The 19,460-nt window shown below is 33.5% G+C and overlaps 1 protein-coding gene across 2 annotated transcripts; it reads right to left on the bottom strand.

Annotated features, from left to right (window-relative positions):
- Nucleotides 1-1,410: 1,410 nt before the first annotated feature.
- Nucleotides 1,411-17,618, bottom strand: LOC120303030 (rho-associated protein kinase 1-like). 2 transcript variants are annotated; one of them, XM_039332132.1, is made up of 8 exons: nt 16,807-17,618; nt 15,412-15,482; nt 14,796-14,884; nt 13,166-13,244; nt 12,804-13,065; nt 11,580-11,784; nt 7,051-7,107; nt 1,411-4,609 (listed from the first exon to the last, which is right to left on the bottom strand). In XM_039332132.1, the coding sequence occupies exons 1-8, from the start codon at nt 17,000-17,002 to the stop codon at nt 4,606-4,608; spliced, it is 963 nt and encodes a 320-aa protein (XP_039188066.1). In that variant the 5' UTR covers nt 17,003-17,618; the 3' UTR covers nt 1,411-4,605. The 2 variants fall into 2 exon arrangements, with proteins under 2 accessions (XP_039188066.1, XP_039188067.1); XM_039332133.1 differs by lacking the exon at nt 7,051-7,107 and having other exon boundaries at nt 16,807-17,613.
- Nucleotides 17,619-19,460: the final 1,842 nt, after the last annotated feature.

Here is a 19,460-nt window from a genome sequence, read left to right as displayed (position 1 = left end):
GAAGCGCCAGGATCAGTGCCGAGCTCCATCTGGAGTCTGGCACTGATCCTGGCACTTCCGCTGAGCCCTGACAGTCCTGCAGTTCCACCATCTCTTGCTCAGGTTTGTGCGGTGCTGCCACCGCTTCAGCTCATTCCCCTTCCCCACTACTTTTCTAGGATGGTCGCGTACCACCTGCCAGGTGCCAATGTACCACAGGTGGTACCCGTACCACTGGTTTAAAAACCCTGGCCTAGAGCAGGGATGTCAAACTGTTGGCCTGCAGGCCGGACATGTCACCAGCAAACTGCGCCCACCCCTTTGCCAGCAATGGAGAAAAAGCTCTGATACGTCATACGACATCACATGACATCGCGAGTTTGACATGTCTGGCCTAGAGAGTAATGTTTCCACCACACTTGCACACTGTTCTCCAAATGGGTTTCTCCTCAATGTGAAGAAAATAATAAATATGATAAAATATACAGGAAAATAAATATATCAACATGTTATATTGCTGGTGCTCTTACTGCAGAAGCAAATCCTTTTAAAGGTTGTTGAATTCAAAGTTTTGTCTTGTTTTTAAAAAAGAATGTTCTTAAACACCTTTGCTATGCAGAAATGGACAGATTGACTTTAGAAATGAAAGAGAAAAGACAATTTATTTTAAAACATGGGGAAAATTTTTATTATTGGTTAGAAACACGCTAGAATGAGAAAACGTTATGAAATTTAAAAAGATAATTGATAATTTGTATTTATATTCCATGATTATTTGTATGAACTTGTTCTTTTTCTTCTTCCTCTTGGTATATTTGTGATCTTAAACAATATGGTAAACTATAATTAATATGTAATATATTATTATTTTAAAGTGATTATAATTAATACTAAGCATTGTTAAATAGTGAAATGAATGAGATTTATTGACTAATTTGTTATTTGCATGATTTTATGGAAAATTGTTTAATAATAGAGTAATTATTAAGATTTAATTTGTAAACCCGGACTGGTAGACTTGCTGAAGTGATGTTATTTTGTGGGACTAATCCCACTTTTGTGTTACCCCTTTCCCCTGGTCTAACCTTTTTGTATGTTTTCCTTTGTCTTATCCTTTTTGACCCTATCCCTTTATTACCTTTATAAAACTCAATAAAAATATTTATTAAAAAAAAAGAATGTTCTTAAACATCTTTGCTCCAATTGTTTCCCAACTGGCCATCTTGGATTCCCTCTCCTTTCCCCCATTCATTGTTAAATTAAAAAAAAAACAATTAAAACTTTCAATAAAATTAGTTTTTTGTTTTTGATGTCCATTGATTTTTTTAATAAGATAAAATGTGTACAAAGGTGTGATATTGGGTAGTTTCCCCCCTCCCCACTAATTATTGAAAACACACTTCTGAAACAGCCATGGAGCACTAAAACAACTTTTTTGGCAATTCAAAGATTCATTGGTTTATTTTATTGCAACATAATGTTTTACAGGCAACAGCTACTCCAAATGATTCATGAAATGGATTTATAAGGTGGCAAATATATACATATGGGTTGAGGAATACCAAAGAACAAACCATTAAAATGAAAACTTAACAGTACTAAAAATACAAAATCTGATATATTATATAGTTGGAATTGTTGCATTAAAACACACATTTTACTGACACTGCAGGGAGGGGCCTGACACCAAATTCACAATCAGGCATGATTGGATGTTTACAAATACACATCACAGGAATGAATTCTTTTAACATTATAAAATAGCCCCTGGAGATTAAACAAATTGAGTAATCTAAATTTTGGGCTTAGGCATAATTCTCCAGAATGCATGTCAACATTTTATACATGGGCTAGTATTGTTCTGCATCAATATACCTCTCCCTATAATATATAATTCTATGTCAGTTTTGGTGTTATTAAGCTACACTTTGCGTATGTATTGTTTAGATTATTTCTGTCTTCCTGTTAGGCATCACTCATCCAATTTACTGAAGTTGTTAATTGTGGTAGGAACATTGAAAATTACATATTTGCAGGTAATGTTTATACCTATTCTTTTTTTAAAAAATTCAAACTTATTCTATTTTGTCTTCATGGAAACAGAATGTATTTTTTCTTTTAAAAACCCTTAATTTTAAAGTTTTAATTAGAAGAGTATAAAACAATTCAAGATTGAAATCGGTTGTTCTGAACCTTATTAGAAGCAATCTGCCATTATTCTGACAAAATGTTTCCAACTCAAAATGGTACCATTTAGAGATCAGAACTCTTCTAAGCAGCATTGTTTTCAGTGCTGAGTATTGTAGAGCATTTCAAGCTCAAAATATTTCAAATTCATACCTTTTCACTCCAATAGGTTTAACCAGGAAATAATCAAATTCAGTAACCATATCCTTGGTTAGCTTCTCAGTGTCCCCTCAAGGTAAGTTTTTTCTTCACTATAGGCCTATCAGTCTATCTAACCACTTTGTGGACCCTTTTCCATGCTCTGAATCAGTTACAAAACTTTAAAGTTCAGTTAATCCCATCTCTTTGGCTTTATGCTATCTCAAGCACATGAATCCTCCTTTATCCCTTCTTTCCACTTGCTGATCTTTATGCCTTCTCACACTACACGTCAGTCATCCCACAGTCTTTCACCTTCCTATCACAAACATTCTGTCCTCTTTTCTCAACCGCTTTGACAAAATCAAATTCCTCTGGCCTTCTTTAACTACACTAACTTTCTAAAGTCTTTTTAACTTTGGAGCATTCATTGTCAATCTTCTCTCATTTCTATTATTCACCTAAGCTTTGCTAGAGTCCATATTATTTGTATATAGTAACAGAGCAGTATCACTGATTTCCAGTGTAGAGATCAATGTGACATATTTTATTAATAATTATGGTTTATGCATAAATTAAAATTAATGTAAATATAATATTGTAAGAGCTGTGTACCTGGTATAAGGCTTCTGATGGAAATCATTATGTGCTTAGTAAATGGATTTAACAATTTAATTATCAAAACAAGTTCTTTAATATCCTATGCGATTTCTACTACTTTACCCTGTATTAAAATGTAGTATGACATAAAAAAATTAATTTTTAAAAAATTATCAAGTTGCATCAGATTTAAATATGCTAACAGTTGGTCATCTGTAAAGTATAACAGTTTCCAAAACTTCCTAGAAACAGTATTCTGGAGAAAAATACCACAGTCATTTTCAAAATAATTATTTCATAAATTAGTTTTATTTTGTATTAAATGAGCACAAGTCACTACTGTTGTATTAACAGATATGCTTATTACATATCTATTGCTAGGCTTTCATCACCACTTGAAACATGCAAATCGCCATGGAGACGAATCATTTTTCCAGTGCTTCTTATTTAATACATAACTGCAAAGCCATTATAAATTACTAAAGAGGTATTTGGTTAAGAAATAAAATAAATCATACGGTTAATACCATAATAATATTCCTGCTACAAGACAAGAATTTTAAAAGTATTTCAACTCCTTATCTGGAATTTTAACATGTTACAGAGATTTAAATTGTTTTCATGGTAAAAATGTTTACTACTATTTGTATTATGATTAAATTATCTTGTGGTAACCAACAGTTTTATTCAAGACTGTACAACTGAAAATGGAACTAGATCCTACAATATTTCAATCAGTAAAACTACTGACACATAGCAATAGGTATTTGAACTTTCTAAACTCATTTGACATGGCTGTAAAAGAATTCTCAGAATAAGGCACTAAAAAGGCAACAACCAATAAAAATATTCTAACAATAATTTACATGTTAAATGGAGCATACATAGGCATATGTGTATGCTTACTGTGATTCACACTTCAAATTTTTAAATGAAACATGTTATACAAATTATGAACCAAAATTTATTTCCAAACTTGGTTGTTTTAACAGTTACTTCTAACGCCACTTGAAAAACAATTCTGTATGGCTTGGTAATAATGCATAGATTGATTACCTTAATTACTCATTTTCTCCTCCTTTACCAATATGTGAAGTTAATATTTTGTAAAGCAAACTGTGTAATACTTTGAGCTATCACGAATGATTAGCATTAATAACAATACAGAAAAGGCACTGAATGTTCAAGTGATTACATAAGGCTTTGTTTTCAAGCAAATTTTGCTGCTTTAGCACAACTTCGAGCCTTCAATGAAAATTTCAGCTTCTCTCAGTTTGAGATACCTTCTTTCTATATTCAAGTGTGTGTGCTTATCCCAATATAAATACCCCTCTCATAGGGTAAAGAGTTCTCTCATTCTCACTGATATGAGAAAAGCTTACCACATTCCATTAAGATTGACAAGCATTTATTTATTATTCAGGAATTTCTAAAGGCAGCACTAACCCTAAGCTTTATTTGCTTTTATTTGCATTACATAGTAATAATTAATCTAATCTACCTTAAGGCAAACCCGCAATAAGATACCCTCGGCGAGCTTTTTATGCCAAAGCAAGGAGGAGTGAGTAACAGCAGTCTTAGCCCTGAAGCTTGTGAAAGTTGTATCAGAAAGAACAACCGGTCTGAACACTTCTGTATGGTGAAAGAAGTCCACCATTCTCAGACTGCATCATGTCAGATCCATGAAGCTTGCATATATTGTTAACTGGAATAAACAAGACAAAAAAAAAACAAAAAACAAAAAACAGAATTATAGAACTTTATATCATTTCATATTACATTGTAGAGTTAAGAAAATATTATTTTTACCTTTTAAACTAAAGCACCTGCAGCAATATTTGTAAAATGTTCATGTTGGGAAAACCAGAACCTCTTCATAGTTAATGTATTTCCTTAATAATTATGACAGCAAGTATGATTTTGTGATCCCCTCACTTCTTGTTCATTGTTTTTAAAGTTAATTAATATACTACAGTATATTAATAATAGATTCCCATCTATAATAAAGCTATTGATAAAGAAATGACAGAGCATAGTAATTAAATTACTAAATATTTAAGATGAAGCCAATTTGGTCTACTGATTAAGGCATTAGGCTACAAATCAGGATACTTGTGAGTTCTAGGCCTGCCTTAGGCATAAAAGATAGGTGAGTGACTTGGACTAAGTCAATCTCCCAAGGGACAGAAACTAATCAACTCCAAGGAGAAATTTCTTGATAGTTAGAACAATTAATCAATGGAATGACTTGCCTCAGGTGCTTCAACACTGGATATTTTTAAGAAAAGATTGGACAATCATTTGTCTGAAACGGTATAGGGCAGTGGTGGCGAACCTATGGCACGCGTGCCAGAGGGGGCACTCAGAGCCCTCTCTGTGGCCATGTGTGCCGTGCCCCATAGATGGCGAGGGACTGGCCCCGCTTCCCTGGCCCCACTCACCCAGTCTGCCATGACCACCATGGCCCCGCCCACCCAGCACCCAGTGATAAATGAGTGGGTTTTGGGTTGCAGTTTGGGCATTGGGTCTCTAAAAGGTTCGCCATCACTGGTATAAGGTTTCCTATTGGAGCAGGGGGTTGGACTAGAAGACTTTCAAGGTTCCTTCCAACTCTGCTATTCTGTTATTTTATGCCCCCACCCACCTCATAGGATTATTGGAAAAAGAAGAGGAGGAAAGAGTAGTTCACCGCCTTGAGTTATTCATAAAAAATAATAAATGGGATATAAATAAATAAATATTAAACTTTAAAACTTCTGTTCCCAGGAACTTTTCAAAGCAGGAATGAACAGTTGTGATAGATTTTTATTATTTTTGCTTATTTGTATAAATTACAAATCACCCTTTTAAGTTCAGTTTCTAAAGCAATGGTTATGTTCTAAAATACTTCTGCCAACTGAGTGGCATTTTTCAGTACAGAAATTTAAATAATTGTTCTACTGGGTTATTTGAGCCAAAAAAAGATGTGTCTGTTTCTCAAAGTCATGTTACAGTATTTTCATTATTGTGGGCAGGTGTCCCTTCTTTCATTTTTACATATTAATATTACCAGAACCCACCAAAATTATCTTGTATAATCTTGACTCCTGGTATACCATGCAAAACTATTTATTTTTCAGTATTTAAATAAGATTATTTTGTACCTGGGTTTGTACATCTCTTATAATGTAGATAACATTATAGGCTCTTCATTATACAATAATACCAGGATTGATAAACAATTCATAATAACAAAGGAAGGTTAACATAATTCCTGGCAGAATTGGGAAAAGGGACAAGAAAGACTTAAGATGATTTTCTTAAGAAAAATGAATAAATTCATGCCTAATGTATTTAAAGTATTTATGGCTGGATGTATAGTTCAATTATGACACAAGTTTATTAGATTTTAAGAGCAAGAAGATTGTACAAAACTCTGGACAAAATTGGAAAGCCTGCCTTAATGAGTTTGCATCCTATTCTGTGCTAACTGCAGTATTTGAACAACTTTAAAAAGCAATGTCTGAAAGTCCAGGTAAAATGCTTTAATCCTCTTGGGGAAAGAGAAACAAGTTCATGATTCAAATTACAAATGATATAGTAATACTGACTTTTTCTTTTCTATCTACAAAAAATTATCATAATCAAAACTACTGTGATCAACTTGGAATATTTTCTTGAACTCTATCTTACTTACCCATGAAATGTATTTGATTTTAAGCAATGCCCTAAATATATTGATCAGAATTACAACAACTTTTCTAATGTTAAATAAGGTTGTCGATAACATGTACCCATAAGATAGAGAAGTAGTAAAAAGTACTAAGAGAAATGTACTTTTCATAAGATAGGATTCCATCACCATGCCATGTTCTGCATAGTAGAATTAAGATTGTTTTGAAGATACACATACTGTTCTGTTACAAACAGTATCAAAAGTGAATAATGTGTAGCATAACAAAGATTTTGAGCAAATGATATAAAAGGACCAAGGGAAGCAAAAGAACAGATTTCTTTAAAAAGAACCCCAAGAATCTGAGAAATATTAGGCAAGATTTTTTTACTTTGAGAAAGTTCCTTTTTCATTATTTGAAGAAAGTAATTTTGCTTTCTTACTTTTGTTATATGACACAAGTACCAGTGGGTTTAAAAGCAAAAGCTACTCACCAGTAACTTGAATTCTCTGAATGAGTAATGTCCCCCACAGATCCATATTCCTTTGACCTATTGAGATTTAGAAATTAACATTTCATGATAATTGCCATATGCCCTGAAGGCTAACTATATGCTGTGTGAAAAAATGGTGGTCTAGGAGAAGTGATCTGACTACAGAGTAAAATGGGAGGTCAATCCAAAATATGAATTCATGAGGAGTAGAAAACAAAAGGAGGAGAAACAACAACAAATGAATAGTTTTGGCGAAGTGAAGAAAAAATATCTCTCTTTTAAACTGAGGATATTTTAAGAGATCAAGATTTTAAAATGCCTGGGAAATAAATAATGAGATTCACAGATGAAAGAGCTACGAATATACATGAACTGCTACCAAAGAATCTTGTTAGATCTGGTTAGTAATTTTTTTTTTAGAAAAGTATAGAAGGGTTTATAGATGTAGAGAGAAGTTCCCTGTAGATAGGCTCCAGCATGAGTTTGAAAGCTCAGAAGACTAAACCTCTGGGTCTGATGACCAATCCAGATTGGATCCTACTATTATCCTTCTCGTTTTTTCTACTATCTTTTCTTTTTGGTATCATTATTATTCCTCTGTTGTTTTGCATGTACACTCTTATGTACCGAGACAAATTCCTTGTGTGCTAAAGTGTTGTTCTATCTCTACTCTCTTAGAATATTTGAGAGACATGCAGCTTTCATATGGATTTTCACCCATTCTACATACTTTTGTCATACTCAAAACTTTATTTATGCATAGCACCTAGCTTATCTCAAGTGATATAGCACTCTACATGATGAAAAATCATGTCTAGGATTAGATAGGTAAACCAGTAAAAACTCTGCCTAGTAACAGGTGGAAAATGCTGAACATGCTGCAAATTCTATTTAAAAAAATCAGAATTAAAAGTAGCAATAATACTTTTAGTAAGATAGTAATGTTTTGCCGAAGTATTAGTTATTTCAGTTGTTTTATATTTAAAGAGGACACTTTTTTAAAGTATCAGTGTAGACATCTATGAATAGCCCTGCTCCCTGACAAATAACATCAATAAGAAACACCGAAAGCTACAGTATTAAATTTCAAGGATGCTACAGAAATTACAGTTGAAGAATGTTTAATTGAATATATGCACTAATATCTTAGAACTAAATAATACTAAATAAAGTAAATTTGTGCTTTAAGAAAGACATTGAGAAACTTAATCATTAACACAACCTCCACAATGAAATAAAAATAACTTTGCATGACTTCTCTGATTTCAGAATCAGTATTACAGAAATCATGATTGAATAAAAATTACACAATGTGCAAATGAAGCAAAAGGAATGATGGAAGAGATGGAATAAAAGTGGAATCAAAATGACTTTTAAAAGATGGTATCGTGTGTTATTGTGGAAGTGGAGATGATGCTTCAAAGGAACTGAAATGATTATGGTAAGAATAATTAGTAGTAGAGCAGGTTTGATATTTAAGTTGGCAGAGGAGGTCTCAGACTTATAGTACTGGAGGATTCAGATCTGCCTTCTTTTGGTGTTAACTCAGAAATAGTTTGGGAATTCATGGCCACCATAGTAACCATGGACTTTAAGCAGGTCCAACAAAGTAATGAAGTGAACTGAAGGTGGAGAATGCTAACATCAGTCTCTTTTCATGGTCAGAGTGGTCTGATTGCCTTGGAACTCTCCACAACTTCTCCCTACCAGAAGAGGAAGGACCTAGGAGATTGTATTGCCCTAGGCACATGCATTTTAGAGGAATGCATAGTTTGACTGAGGCTTCAGTCACTGCCTGGAATTAGAGGATGACAGTGGAATAAGTGGGTTAGTCTCCCTGTTTATGGATTCTGGAGAGCTCCTTGAATTTCAGAGAAAGTATAAAATGACAAAAAAGATACCTAGAATCCCACCTGATAAAGATGAAGAACAAATCTAATAGAAAACAGGTAAAACTTTTATTACCTCATACTATTAAGAACAGTAACACATAATTATTTTTCCATTTTTATCCTGCTGTTGGCTCTGTTCATGGTGACCCAAGATTTCTTGAGAAGGGAGGGGACAGGGGAACTTCAGCAAGGCCGTTCTGAGATTTATTCAAAGTATATCTTTGATAAAAATTTACTCTGAACTAAACTTCAAATATCCTATGGAGTTAGTTGACTATGGCACAGTCTATCTTAGTTATATGGGAAGAGAGTGAGGTTGTTATTCTTAAGGAAGTAGATAGAGTTCTTGGGGCCATAAATCTCTGTATTAAATCCATGGCTTCCTGACTAACCAAGGCCTCCTTGGAAACAGATGGTTAGATGCATGTGGTCATAAACTCATCCTTGGATGACAAGATAATCCAATCAGCATTTTCTAGAAGCCATTGCTGAATCCAATGGTAGTGGAGAATGCTTTGCCTCCAACCTACCCTTTCTAAAGGTTATTGTTGAGAAGGTAGTTTGGCTGCAGCTTCAAAAGTCCTGCACAAAAAAATTTTCTGGAGACTTCTCAGTTGCATTTTGGACCTGAGCATCATACCACTATCGTACCGATGACACTATGAATTCTAGCGAGTTTGGGATGGGTGGTGCATCATGGTATTTTTTGATCAGCAATCTTCAATACCATCGACTATAGTATCATTCTGGATAGGTTAAGAAGGTTTTGAATGAGAGTCATGATACTGTGGTAGTTTTCCTTCCTTCAAGGCCAATTACTGTTGATTGTGGGTGAGGCAAAATCCAGGCTTATGCCCTTGTTTTCCATATGTCTTCAGAGTTGTATTCATTCCTACACCTATTTAACATCTACTGAGTGAAGTCATTCATCAGAATGAGATTAAGTATCACCAATGTGCTGATAATAATCAGCTATATGTCTCTACTCCTGCCCAATTAAATAACACAATCAAGCTTTTCTCCCAGCATATAGTCTGTGGAACAACAGGGTTTAGTTTATCCATCAAAAAACTGAGTTTCTGTAAGTAATGTCCCCTAGAACTGGGGGTTAGTTCTAGAAGGGGTTGCATTCTCTAAGAACTTAAAGGTCTTCCTGGACTATCAGCTCCAGCTTGAGGAGCAGATGGCACTCATAGTCAGGAGGGTCTTTGTGCATCTTGTGCAGAAACTGTGTTTATTCCTGGATCAACAAGTTCTGCTCATAATTATTTATGCCTTGTCATTTCCTGTTTGAACTATTGTAACATGCTCTACATGAGATTGCCCTCAAAGACCATTCAGAAGCTACAAATAATCCAGGATGTAGTCATTAAAGTAGTTACAAGTGCACCACGGGACAACCACATAATACAAGCTGCAGGGGTTTCTGGATGCAATTCGAGCTGATTATCACCTATAAAGTCCTTAATGACACATAGCAGAATACTTGTAAAACTGTCTATTTCCAATTATTGTTGCCCATCTCACAAGATATGATAGGATAAATATGTTACGGGTTGCTTCTATCAAAAAACATCAGTGATAGGACTTAGATATGTACCTTCTGTAACATGTTTTTTGGGTTTTTATATACTGTAGTTGTTTCAATTTGAAGTTAGCCAGGTGCATACAGGTTGTTCTGTTTAGGAGACTTGGCCACACAAGGTGGGTGAATGAGTGAGTGAGTGAGTGAGTGAGTGAGTGAGTGAGTGAGTGAGTGAATGATGCTTAGTTCACATAATTCACAGAGTATCCATTTAAGAGTAAATGTTATTTATAAATAGAAGTAATAATTTAAACTTTACACAGGTAGTCCTCAACTTACAACAGTTCACTTAGTGACCGTTCAAAGTTACAACAATACTGAAAAAAGTAATATAACCATTTTCCACATTTACAATCATAGCAACATCTCCTTGGTCATGTGATCAAAATCTGGATGCTTGGCAAGTGGTTCATATTTATGGTAGTGTCCCTGTGATCCTCTTTTGTGACCTTCAAAAAAGGTCACAAAAGTCAATGGAAAGCTAGATTCACTTAACGACTGTATTACTAGCTTAACAACTGCAGTGATTCACTTAACTGTGGCCAGAAAGGTCATAAAATGGGGCAAAATTCACTTAATATGTCTCACTTAATAACAGAAATTTTGGCCTCAGTTGTGATTGTAAGTCAAGGACTACCTGTATTACATATATGATTGAAAGTATACTAGATATACTAGGACTGGATTTGTATGCTGCACTTTGCTTGTACAGGCCATTATTTGTTTTAATATGGATTCTTAAATAACTGAGAATTGCCCAGAGCTATAAGCTATAATTTACAAACCACAATGTCTAGTTTCACATGAAAACACAAAAGACTGTATATACCCAGTATAGGTTTTTAATTTATCTTTAGCAAAACATTTAAAGAAGAAACATTTCATGTATTTAGTTTTATAATATTTTCTGTTACTGAACATGACTTTATCTATATCATTGTGACAACATTATAATATACTGATAATTTTCATTGATATTTTTGTATTAAAATCTATTTATAGTTGGTTTTCTGTTAGGAAAAAGATTAAAATGTAGTCTGTTCATATCTCACCTAGCTTTTCCAGAAGTATTTTTAACTTTCCTGAATGACTGATTTGCTGTAGATCTTGTGGAAAGAGTCCTTGGTGATGCACGAACAAAACTAGATGGTGGTGTTTTGGGGATCTTCTTTATTAAATGAGAAACCCATTTCTTCTGATCTTCCTGACAGGATGCCAACAGCAGCATGTCTCTTGCTGAAGTTATGTCGTAACTTACTATTGAGAAGAAAACAAACAGCCAAATTGTTTGAGAAAAAGAATATATAGCCCGTTTTGCTTGCAAATTATATTAATTATCATCACTATCTGCTTTTTCTTCCAATGAAAGCCTGCAGTGATGCACAAAAACAGCATTTAAAATACCTAAAATATAAAAGATAAAACAAATTATTTTATTAAAAAGCTTACTGATTTTCACTAACAGTCTGGCGCTGAGAGTCTAAGATTCATCTGAGAAGCTTACCTATATATTGTTGTAAGGAAACACTTGAGATCAATTATAGTAAAATTAAGATCTGAATTTTTGCACAGCATCTTAAGAGTTCATCCTGATCGTTAAATGATCAGACAATAGAGCAAGTGGTAATTTTTAAATATTTTGGTGTAGTTTTTCATAACTCCACCAAATGTAGGCACATCAAGATTATGCAAAGATCAGCAATAGCAATACCATCTTTTCACTATTCCAGAAAGGCACAGCATTTTCTCAAAATGCTAAAGTTGTATTTGATTAAAGTTCATCTGAAACTTTTATTGGAAGCTCATTGGAACCTTACAACTCCTCTCTCCCTTTGGAAATAGACCAGTTTAATTCCTAAGGAATATATTCCAATTGGGCAGATAGTTATCTACTGGGATAAAAAACATAGAAGTTCCTCTGATTAAAGTGGAAAGACATAGCTAAAATGTTTAGAAGATCTTAATTCTCTAATTATGATGGATTTGATTATGACTGAGACAACAATAAACAGATCGTCCTTGCAAAAAACAATGTAACATATGCTTGCTTAAAAACAAATCCATCTGAACTCAGATTAGATTGATACATACATACATACATACATACATACATACATACATACATACGGACCCACAAACACACACATTGGATTCCAGGCAAATTAATCAGGATTTAGGTCAACAATTTCAGCAATAATTTCATACATGCATACAGTATATTGGAACCATTAAAAACACACTGAACAATAGTTAAAAACAATTGTATCATGCCATACCTTTACATGGTGCTATTAATTCTTCTTTTTTATCCAAGTGATCTTTGTGGCACTTAACATGGCATCGCCGACATTCCACTGCAGGGGGTGGCTTAAATACGTGCCATAGAGGCTTGGCACAAGCCTCACAATTGGCTGGAAAATGGTATAAAGTTGGAACAAATTCATGACCTTTATGATTCAGGAAATTTGTCTTCTCTACTGGTTGTATTGATTCTACTTCCAAGTCTTTCCTACACTCTCCCTCATTGGCATATAGGATCTGAGTAAAGCAAAACAAAAAAAAAATGTAAAAGTTTGTGTCAGTCCCTGACATTGTATAAGTAATGATTATTTAAAAACAAATATGCAAATGTTTTTACCTGAAATATTTTAGGTATTTCTTCAGTTTCTGCTCTATAAACATCACCCTGCGTAACTGGTCTTACGTGGAACAATTTACTAAAATGAAATTACACTGTGTTAATAATGATTCTTAGTACAAGGCAAATTTATCATCTAGTTTAACAATAAAATGTTAACTATTTACTGTTAATATTTCATATTCATAGGGGATATTCCTTATTGTGCCCATGCAACACACCGCTTGATCAACACATAATATTCATAAATGAAAAAAATATATTAGAATACCAGAAAAAGAACGCCAACTGTTTTTTAAAGTGATGACTGTAAACATTATTTATATCTATATTTACTATCAAACAGTTTATTTTGAGAACATACATACTGCTGAATTTTTTAATTTTAGAAGATTTTTACAAAGTCCAAAATGAACACAATTTTTATTCTTTTAATCATCTTAAAACAAGAACTCCAGGGAGGATTGGATATATCTATTTATATTACTCATTAAGCACAAAACACTGGCAGAAGAATATTCTGTCATTTTCTAAAAACACTATTTTCCCCTCAAGCAGTATAAACCATGTCACAGAGAAAATCCATCTTTATGATCCCTAAAACTTGGCTCAAGTTTTTTGCACAACCAAAAATAATCAAGTATAAATTACAAGATTATTACTATGTGGAAACAAATATTATACTGGATTAAAAAAAGAGTTAAGTGATAATGTTCCTTTTCAGGCAGTTACTCAAAATACTCCATCCTTTTCCAAGAATTTTATTTCTGGATCTTGATGGATTCCAAAAATCAGGAAGAGTCAGGTAGCATCTTTTCATTTTATTAAACAGCATAATCTTTTGAGAGCTACAGTTACTTCATCAGATGCAATGGAGTGACTAATATGATGTAGGTTTAAATTAAGATCAGGTGAAAAGGAAGGAAGAGACAGAAGACAGGTTAGTTATACAGATGCAGATTACATGTGAGAGAGAATATAAGTAGCAGTAACAACTAAATTGTGTTAAATAAACATTGCGTTTAGCAATATCATAAAATCTTTTGATGTATGTGAGTTTCCCAGCATAACTGAACAAGAAATTGCTGAAGGCCCCTTCATAGTTATTTTGAGAGCTATCATGGAGTCTTATTTCTTTTCCATCTTGGAAACAAGAAAATTTTGTCAGCACAACTGAAATGAAGTTAACTGAATAACTAGCATCCTCAACCCAGATTAAATTCATACATCATTCTAGTCACTCCATTGCAGCTGAAGTGAGATATAGCTCATAAAAACTTCTCTATTTTAATAAAATGTGTTAGTGTCAAAAGATGCTATCAGACTCCAAATTTTCTTACTATTGGAGAATAACATGGCTCTCCAATATCTAATGGATTCTACTGACTACTGTGATTTAAAAGCTGTTTTCCATGCCCAACTTGCCTCCAATTATTTACAGTATTTATTGAAGTGTTTTTAAATCAAGAATGTTGCGGAATATACTTTTTAAAAGTTTAGAGAAAATGATTTGGAAAATGATTAGGAAGAAGGGTAACTAAAGTTAATTACACTTCGACAATCACCTACGGTGTTTTTAGACTTCAAAATTATTTTACTTTTATCTTAAATTGATATTAGAAAAACGTACTCTATATCCAATACCACAGATGGATTAGATTGCTCTTTATCCTGTTCATCATTATAGAATAGAATCTTCCTGCTGCTGACCACAACATACTGGGGGGGGGGGAGGAAAAGAAAAGACACATTAGAGTCTATGTTATTTGCTTGGGATGAAAATCATTTAAAGCAAGTAAAATTTTCTGGGCAAACAGAAGGCATGAAGTCTTGTATACATGAGCAGCTATAGAAATTTAAATTAATCACCTGTATATTACAATGAAAGGTAAACATAGTAATATAAAATATTTTTATTTAGCCAAATTACATTTTTGGTAACGCTTTTAATGCATAGTATCAAAATATTTTCATATCTGGGTTAAATAATTTTAAGTTCTGCATGGTATGATAAATATAAATTATAAAAATATTTAAATATAAACTGTAGATACAAATTATTTTAATAGCAGACAAGATTTCATATAATAGTTTCTCTTGTTATTTTTTTTGTAACTGTAACCTTTCATATCTGAATTTGAGTTTATTAATTCCCGTTATAAATACAAATTTTTCTTTATCTGTACTCTAGATTCAAGTCAAAGTCAGTACTTGATTTGGCTCATGAAAGATAAGTTATTGGATACCTGCTTCTTCCACCCATAACGTTTAATATTCCCTTTGTTTGGTATTGAAAGCCAGCCCTCTATTCTTGATTCTGTATAAAAAACCGATATATATTGGTTAACATTTTATTTGCACAGAATTATAAAGAAAAGATTTGCTTTCATGCAGCCATTAGCAATGATCAAACAGACTAATAAAATAGCAACAAGTAAGCTTAGCTAAACAAGAACAAGGATGGAAGCTTTTTTTCATGCCTAGTCATAAATTCATTTATCATGGCACTATTGCAAAATCTGCAAAGATGTTATAAAACTTACATCCAACACTGTTTCAATGGATGTGTTTTAACCTAGTTGACAGGATCTCAATGGGCAACTGTTTCAGCATAAAGGTGTTTTACAAAAATTATATTCCTAATTTCATAATCGAGTGGGAGCAATGAAATATTTTGTATAAATATATAATAGTTGAAAGCCACAATGAAAGTGCAAAAGAGCAAGCAAGAAGTCCCCATTTGTCCCATTACTCACAGAAGTTAAGAACAGAAGAGAAATAAATAAGGAATGTGGGAAGAATCAGCTAGATATAAAGAATAAGAAAAAAGCAATTTATTCAATTTTAAATGACAGAGAATGATAAAATGAAAGAACAAATTTATGATGTGAAGCTTAATTAAAAATTAATAATTAGCTGATGAAATTCTTCATTCTCATATAAAAAATATCAAAAACATACAATACATCCAAATTCAAGTTACTATTTTTGAACTAAGGGCTCTTGATTTGAAGATGATAAACTACATATTAAGAGAAATTATTAGGTGTATGGGTTTGTCCAAAATAATGATGTAAATATAAAAATTCATATATCTTTGTGATGATAACATCTATTTTCATTTACCATACAAATGTATAAAATATAAATAGACAAAAAAAACCCTAGTATTTAAAAGTTGACATCTTACCTAAACAGGGTAGTACAGGTAGTAATTGTCTTACAACAGTTCATTTAGTGACCGTTCAAAGTAACAACGGCATTGAAAAAGGTGACTTATGACCATTTTTCACACTTATGACCATTGCAACATCCCCATGGTCATGGGATTTATATCTGGCTGCTTGACAACTAGTTCATATTTATGACAGTTGCAGTGTCCTGGATCACCCTTTGCAACCTTCTGACAAGCAAAGTCAATGGGGAAGAAAGATTCACTTAACAACAGTGTCACTAATTTAACAACTGCAGTGATTCACTTAACACATGTAGCAAAAAAAGTTGTAAAATGGGGTAAAACTTACTTAACAAATTTCTCACTTAGCAACATAAATTCTGGGCTCACTTGTGGCCGTAAGTTGAAGATTGCCTGTATTTTTGATATAACATGATGGAGAATTCTAAAAGAGTTACTCTCTTACCTGTAACACTTCCGTCTGTTTCATCAGCCTGAAGGCTGGCAACACTAGTAGAGTCCATGCCTTGCTGCAAATCTAAAATTTTACTACGTAATTGTTCTATATCACTCTCTTTACTGTCCAGCTGCATTTGAAGTTCATTCCTGTACGTGGACTCTTCCACCAGTTGCTGTATACAACAGAAAATGGGGTAAACCATTCTTCCAATATTTATATGAATTCAGCTGGTAATTAACAGTAAAGTCAATATTCATAAACAATTTTCCATTTATATCACTTTAACGGAGCATATTGTAAAGCATATTGTTTAAAGTTATTCTGTCCCTGCTGGGAAATGCTAGGTGGGAAAATGAATTTCCAGACCACTGAAACAAGTTTGCATAGTATCTGGAGGATAATACTGCTCATATTCAGATACTGGCTGACGAAGTCCAGAGTCAGCAGAGATGACAAAAAAATTATTCTGTGAAATGAACTGGGGTGACTTTTGAACATGTGGGTCCTGAGGAAGTGGAAGGTTTCTCACAATGTTATCTCCATCACCTATTGATTAGCTGCATGTCTCATCTGATTAATGAAAGTTACCTTGAACAAAGGGACCTTAAAGTGTACACTGTCTCCTCAAGAAACCATTAGAGAAGCTGGATATTTTAGATAACTATCAGCCTATCTCCCACCTTCCCTTTTTAAAGAGGTTAGTTGAGAGAGTGGTGGGGCTTTACCTATAGAAGAGCCTGGATTAAAAAGATTATCTAGATTCTGGGTGTCCAACCTTTTGCTTACCTAGGCCGTACTGAGAGAAGAATTGCTTTGGACTGCAAAATATTAGTGTGTGTGTGTGTGTGTGTGTGTGTGTGTGTGTGTGTGTGTGTTTTCTGAGGTTTTCGCGGGTATTTGTATGTAGGTCTTTGGTTGTTCGGGTTTTCTCCCGCGTAAAATTGGAAGTATCTTGGCGACGTTTCGACAAAGTCCCATTCGTCATCTTCAGGCTGGTGTTTTCAGCTTCGTGCTTTGAGCAGCAATGTGTGGTCTTAGCTGTTTCTTCCTTTTAACTGCCAGTGGGGGTATGAACTGATTGGGTGGGAGCTTGGCTGTGTTTTGATTGGGTGGAGGTGTGTTCTGAATGGTTAGGGGCTTGGCTGTGCTCTGATTGGCTGGGGGAGTGTTCTGTTTGGTTGTGCTCAGGTTAGTCTGAGTTGCAGAGGGGTTTAAGATTTTGGGCTGCCTTGCTATTTTTTGGCTTCGCGTTCGTGGTCGTGCCTCCTCTTCATGGAAGGTGTCAGTTTGCTTCATGTATGGATTGGAGGGGTTTTTTTTTTTTATTGAAAATTTTTAAATTTTTACAAAAACAAATCCCCTTCCCATACCCCCCCAACCCTACCTCACCCCCCTCCTCCCCAACCTCCCAAACCCTCCCCTAGACTTCCCAGAGCTGAGTACAGGCTTAATTGAGAAAAAAACTTAAAACACTTTTAAAACCTAAACAAATTTAAATACAATCATCATTCTATATAAACTCCCTCCAAAAACGCAAATTTAAAAATTACTTTCTTTGAATATCTATGCCTATAATATAAAATCTAATTTCTCCCTCTTTCTTTATCCTAATACAAAAAAATAAACATATAAACCTTTGTTGTACCATTAAAACTAAATACTCTTAGAAAACTTAAAGTAAATACATATTTCCTTCAATCTTCATAATCTTCTCACCTATCCAAAAAAAAAAAAAAAAAAACTTAAAAATCCTAAACAAATCTAGACACATTTAGTTAAATAAATTATTTTCTCTTAAAAATATTAATAATAATATTTAAAAGCTTGAAACACTTTTAAATCCTAAACAAATCTAAATACAATCATCATTCTATATAAACTTTCTCCAAAAACACAGATTTAAGCATTACTTTCTTTCCTAAACAACTCTAGACATTTAATTAAGCAAATTATTTTCTCTTAGAAATATTAATAATAATATTTAAAAACCAAATTTAAGCATTACTTGAAACTTAAACAAATTATCCTCCCTTCGAAACACAAATTTATTAGAATCCCCTCACTGAAATAAACAAATTATAATCCCTTCAAAACACAGGTTTAAACAATATTATCATTAAAGGTTTTAAACTTAAAACTGAAATATATTATTATCCCAAAACACATATTTAGACATTACATAAGACATTTTCCAAAAACGATATAAGTTTTACTTCTCCCACAATCTCAATAGTAAACTTGTCTAAAGTTCTCATTCAATGTCCATAATTTTCTGTCCAATAACCAGTTGCACCCACTATAAACACAAACTTCTTATCTAAAATTTTCATTCAATATCCATAATCTTCTGTCTAATAGCCAGTTGCATCTACTATAAGCACAATCCATATCGGTCTCTCTTGCCCGCAAGAATCGAAAAAAATGCGTGGAATTCTGCCCTTGAAGATCGCTCCAAAGAGTTTGTAAGTCCTGGTTGACCCACCAGCTCAGGAATCAGTACCTGTGAAAATTCCTCAACCTCCTTCTTCTGTTGGTCTTTCTCTTTACATTTATATGTTACTTTTTCTTTACATTTATATGTTGCACAAGTCTCAGGGACCGATACCTGTAAAACTTCCTCAGTGAATTCCTCCTTGTGTTGATCTTCACAGTTATAAGTT

Source organism: Crotalus tigris, unplaced genomic scaffold, assembly GCF_016545835.1.
Source record: "Crotalus tigris isolate CLP2741 ecotype Arizona unplaced genomic scaffold, ASM1654583v1 scf7180000024450.1299024, whole genome shotgun sequence".
NCBI classification, from domain to species: domain Eukaryota; kingdom Metazoa; phylum Chordata; class Lepidosauria; order Squamata; family Viperidae; genus Crotalus; species Crotalus tigris.
Note: the sequence above shows the minus strand (reverse complement) of the source record. Positions and strands in the feature narration are given on the sequence as shown.

Excerpts from the sequence above, each read along its gene's own strand:
- LOC120303030 (XM_039332132.1), bottom strand. The coding sequence starts at position 17,002 with ATGGTTTACCCCATTTTCTGTTGTATACAGCAACTGGTGGAAGAGTCC. Across the intron at positions 13,245-14,795 it reads TCTGTGGTATTGGATATAGA|TAAATTGTTCCACGTAAGAC; the intron begins GTACGTTTTTCT and ends ATTTCATTTTAG. Across the intron at positions 11,785-12,803 it reads ATTAATAGCACCATGTAAAG|TAAGTTACGACATAACTTCA; the intron begins GTATGGCATGAT and ends TCTTCTCAATAG.